Below are 5,720 nucleotides of genomic sequence, written 5' to 3'. Positions count from 1 at the left end.
CTAAATCGTGGCCCGTGGCAAAAACGATCCTCTACCTTTCCGACGTTCGGCGAAGAAAGCCGAATAGATCGATAGTAGTCACCGGCTCCCGACTGAACTATCCCTTATTTGTGCTTAATTAATTAATTTAAAAGTTAATATACCTATATTTATTGTTTAACTATCTTGTATAGTATAAAAATAGATTAAATATTGAAATACAACAGCTATATCCTCTAATATGTGTATAATTTGTTTCTACGTTAATTCTGACAAATTTCATCAATTTTATTTACCAAACAATCACCGATTTGTTACTTCCCTGTAGCAAAAAAATCTTCGAGTGTCGATAATGTCGTAATAAAACATCAACCAGATCTTGCAAAACAAAAAAAAAAAATGAACAAAAAGTAACTTCCTTCGTGAAACATCGATTACATTACACGCGCGCTAATATCAAGCGAGTCTGACTTTGCAAATATTTAATACCCCATTAATCACGCAAGATTAACTTCAGGTCCGACGTAAACAAATATTCGTGGTAAGAATGAACGAGTCAGCGATATCGGTTCCTGTCAAGTATCGTTTCTACAAATTTCGGTTAACTTCGCCACATCATTACATATCACCCGTTATATCTACGAAAAGACAACTTGTTCTCGGAGGCAGCAAGATACGCAGAGAGCGTTTGCTACAATCGCAAGTCACGGTGAGCCATGCCTCTCTGAGGCCTTCACGTATGTATGTATAAAGCTGAGAAGCCTTGGAAGGTTGCAGTTAGTTATTTCAGAAGCGTGCTAAACAGATAGTCACTTGTAATGGATACTGCAGATTAGTGTGACATTGTCGTACGGCAGTCTGAGCATATGAAAGACGGGACATAAACAAAAACATCTGCATACACTTGTAAGTTCTGTTTGTTTCTATAAACACGTGTTACCGTGACGTTGTAATTGAAATGTACTTTTTTAATAATGGCAAATTATAATTGAACAAGTGAGAAGACCGAGGAAAGAATTAGACTGCGAAGTTTAGTATAATTTAGTAAATAAACAGATGTATCTTTTTGGATTTCTTGAATATAAGGTACAGTGGAATCCTTTTCTTCTTCTTCTTCTTCTTACAGATTCAATTAAAGAATATTCAGCATACTGTACCTCTTAAGCAGTTTCAATGATTTATCGACAGATTTTTATAAACTGTCGGATTTCCTATGGTAAATTAAATTTAGGCTGCTATTTATCCGGTCGGTATTTAAAAAAAATTTTAGTCAGTGTTTTAAGTTAATTTTAATCGGGTCAGTATTTAAGATGAAACATCAGTGCGTAATATAAGTGGTAAATATAAAAATTGAAAATTAGTAAACATAATAGTTTGTCGGTATTTTAAATAGACGGTCGGTGTGTATAATAAATTATCCTAACCTAATAAAAAATAAATTAATACCGACGAAATAACCAAACTTGTATTGACAAAATGCGATTTAATACTGACAATTAATTATTTATACCGACCAAATAAATAGAAGTGTTTTATTTGATTTAAAACTTCATTACCTGCAAGGTAGCATCAATCTTTAATGTGTGCAATAATACACCCACCAAATTACGTTATTTGTATGAGAAACATGCAAACTTGCACATTCTTCAATTCACAAATCTTGAAGATAGCATAAATAACTTTATAGTCTAGTGAATCTCACAATCATTATTCAGGATACGTTTAATCATTATTGCTGCGCAAAAATGACGTAACATGGATGTGGGATACAGCATACTGATGGAAAACATTGCACACCATGTGGTACAAAAAGTATTTCTAATTTGTTTTGAAAATGTACCTACAATATAAACAAAATTTGCAAAGTTTCATATCAACGAAATTCACGTAGGTTATAAATTTAGTTGCGTGACGAATTAAAAAATTTTATAATAAATCTGATCTATAAATTGCACTGCAAGTGATTACTATCATTATCTTGTAATTACTGATTACGAAAGGCTCAATGTGACAATCTCTTCGTATGTGTGTATTTCAATATACAGAGTGACCAAATTTAATCTATAAATGCTAATATTTCGGAAATCACTTTGAATTGGTAAACTAAGTTCGTTAAGTGAAAATCAGTTGAATTCTTTGAAATGACACATAGTACATTTTTTCTATAAAGTGATAGACCGTAACGAGACGAATTCAACGACCTCGTATGTTGTTAATTTTATTGGAAAATACAACGACAAAACGGTGAATGAACATTAAAACTGTGGAACATCGGAAAACACCAATTCGGTGAATTAGTGCCTTTGCAGGTACTCGAATAAATTGCTCTAAACATCCACACACGTTTGAATACGCCTTTTGATGTCATATGGCACGACCGTAAGCATTTCTGAAGTGACATTTTTGACATCACGCGAAGTAACGCTTACATTTGTTAGGCGAAAATCGCGAAAAACTACTAATCCCACGCACGACGTTAGACGTGTCGATTCGCGATCTTTTTAGCGAACTTACATCTGTAAATACGTAAAGTATAATACTAGTGTCCTCTTTCATCTCATTTAAGGGGGTATTCTAGTGTGACAGTCGTTTTTTCAGGACTTCTTTGCAAATTTATTATAGAAATTCAGTAACAGTTATTAACATAAGCTTTATTCCTATGTATTCACTTGTCTTTGGAGAATGATTACAAAGTTTTTTGTTGAAAAATAATTAAATTTGGCTGCAGTGGAACACGTCGAACACGAGCATGAAAAAAAAAGTACGTTGATGGTTGTCATGATTTGAGCCGTTTTGCTTATCTGAATTAAAAAAGTCCAATTGATTCTTATTTAGTATGTTTCTGGCTATAGCCGGTAGTAAAATAAAGGAAAAATATTGAAAATTTAAAAAATGGCGGAACTTTGAACATGAAGTTTCAATTTTTTCGTCTTTAAAACTGAAATTTTGTTCGGTAAGAACGATGATCCAAAATCATATGTTAAGATTCATTTTTAATAAAACAGCGCCATGTTAAATAGAAAAGTCTCTTCAATCGTGAGATTAATTTGTTAATTAGAATTTAGAATTTTGCAAGTATTTTTGTAAATTTGGTTCAGACGACAATGACGACATTTTTGGAACATCCACGCAAAATTTCATTAACATCGGACACACCGTTACAGAGATATTATGGCAACCATTTCGCAAAATATGCTTTCGAGAAAATTGCGTTTGAAGTTTTAGTTTAAGTTTAGATACAATAAAGAGAAATTAGATGTACTTATATATTATACAATCAATAATATCTACATTATACAGCGATCCTTCTTATTCCCAAAAACAGGTTTTCCAATTCAACGTAGTTTCCGAAATATTATCGTTTGTAGATTAAAATGGATCATCCTATATATTGTGTAAAATCAAGCTGGAGATTCAGTATCAGTAAGATAGCGGTGTTTACGTGTTTATCAGCTTACACATCGCAGTCGTCTATTACATCAGTAATTCAGTATTGAAGTTATCGGCGTTTGTGCTGTCACATGCTTAATAGACATCGCTCGGCTATCACTAGATCTTTAGCGCAATAAAGGAAATCGGCAAAATTTCCGTACTCGAGAGCAAAGTACATACACTAGATAATGTGCCCCTTCAAACCATGCAACTCTTGTATCAAAAATTTGTTCATATAACGCATACTTTAGAAGTTATTTGAGGTGTGCAAGTGGCGTGGACCACGCCTGCGTATTAACCCCTTAACATATGATTTCTTTTCTGACTACGCATCTAAGCGTCAGCCATTTACGGTTTTAGTACTGTATCAGGTAACAAAACCTAATCTGTTACAGATTAATTACATTTAGTAATCCTCAGTCTTCCAAATTAAAACGAATGCTAGGATTACGATTAATTTTTCTTACTGATATAACTATTTTTCTCACATCTTGACCAAAATCTTTGTCACGAGTCTAACTCGTTCTTATAGGTTAAGGAGTTAAAATTGGTCACCCCGTATATTCCAGAATATTTCAATAGAAAATTCTTGGAAATTTTTCCATGAAATATGTTCTAACAATAGAAAATATTAACAGCTTGTTTAAAAGCAAACAGACATTCTTGAATTTCTGAAGTTACTGTAGTAATTAAAAAAAGTAAATATTATCACCATGGGATGATTTTCTCATTTGAAACTGTATAAGATACCTTATAATTATTAATTTAGTTTGTTTAAATCTTGAATGTTCCAATCGAAAAATCAATAAAATTTTAAAAAAGTAGAATTATTAAATTTTTTATTAAATAGTAAACGAAAGCATAATTTCAATAAGTTTTGCACTACATATAACCTCCAACTATTAAGCAACGTTAGATTAGATCTAGATTCGTAGATGTGAAATATGAATACTGATTACATATGTAAGTTAGATAACAACATGTACATCTGTGTATTACATGCGTATAAACACAGTGTATAGTACGTATGTACGTATTTAGCCTCAAGGCATTCGTTCCATAGTCCATAATATTATTGAAGGCGCAGTGTATTACCATTAGTGGTCATTGATGATCAAGAAGTTCCAAACGTGATTATGCAGTGAAACTAATCCTTTAATTCATGTCAAACCTGTTTACTGGTCCAGACAAGGCATTTACCATAAAGCACATTAGCCGCAAGTTTGGGGCACATTTTAAAATCTTGCTCCTCACAAAAAACAATATAAAAAACAGCATAGTTATAGTTGCAAAACGAAATATATATTTTCAAATATTAAATTTATAATATGAAAACAGCAGGTCGCCGTTATTTTTTTAAATAGAATTATCTAATTTTTGATGCATAAATCGAAGCATCTTGGCATTCTTGACAAAACAGTATTAACCTAACTTATATCGAAAACCGTTAATTTAGGAGATATTTTATAATAATTTCAATATGTATAGCAAAGTGATTGTAATAGTTTTTCGACTCAACAGCGCTGTAGCGAAAGGGTTAAATGTTAGTGACCACCAGACTTTAAAAAATAAACATTAGTAACTTTACAATAACACCAAAAGTATCAAGAAAATCCATAAAATTAAGTAAAATACAAGTTAATTAAGTTAACGTATATTATAAAGAGTATGAATTACTTTGTAGGTGATAATTGTTGATCAGTTTGAGATCTTGAATAATCGGGATTAAATGGCGAGCTACTTCGAAATTTTATGCGGCGTCGCCGCATTACTTCTGGCTCTCTACTATTACTCCACCTCGACCTTCGATTTCTGGAAGAATCGTGGAGTAGTTGGTCCACGACCTATACCATTTTTTGGAACCAGCAAGGACCTCATGTTCGCGAAAATTTCAGTGGCCGAATACACTAAAAATATTTATGATAAATATAAAAATGAGCCATTGATTGGCTTGTACCATGGAAGATTGCCACTTCTCATTCTTAATGATCCAGAAATTATAAAAGATGTCCTCATCAGGGACTTCTCCAAATTTTCGGACCGAGGAACTCATACTTTTGAAAAAGTAAGTAAACGCATAAAATTCTACTTATAAAAGTTCTTTTTATTTTCGATCTTCTAAAATTATCGTGGAGAATTATTAAAGAAAATTCAACATCAACATTGATTCTTCTCTTCTTTTTTCATGTTATTATTGCTTAGTATGCATATGTATGAAATGTATCGATTACATTAACGATATATAAATTAAATCATAGTATTCACAAATTGCAAAATAATTTTTTGTTAAATAGAGAATATTATAGAAA

General features: G+C 32.0%; 1 protein-coding gene across 2 annotated transcripts in view; it reads left to right on the top strand.

Moving 5' to 3' along the window:
• The first annotated feature begins 672 nt into the window (after positions 1-672).
• LOC108578093 (cytochrome P450 6a2-like) overlaps positions 673-5,720 on the top strand; it is a 10,911-nt gene continuing 5,863 nt past the window's right edge. For both annotated transcript variants that reach the window (XM_017941348.1, XM_017941347.1), the window contains exons 1-2: positions 673-885; positions 5,096-5,476. In XM_017941348.1, the coding sequence (XP_017796837.1) occupies positions 5,141-5,476 (336 nt within the window). In that variant the 5' untranslated portion in view covers positions 673-885; positions 5,096-5,140. The remainder of the gene's footprint in view (positions 886-5,095; positions 5,477-5,720) is intronic.

Source organism: Habropoda laboriosa, unplaced genomic scaffold (assembly GCF_001263275.1).
Source record: "Habropoda laboriosa isolate 0110345459 unplaced genomic scaffold, ASM126327v1 scaffold1199, whole genome shotgun sequence".
Lineage (NCBI taxonomy): Eukaryota > Metazoa > Arthropoda > Insecta > Hymenoptera > Apidae > Habropoda > Habropoda laboriosa.
The sequence above is the reverse complement of the archived record's forward strand: the minus strand, read 5'-3'. Positions and strand labels throughout refer to the sequence as shown.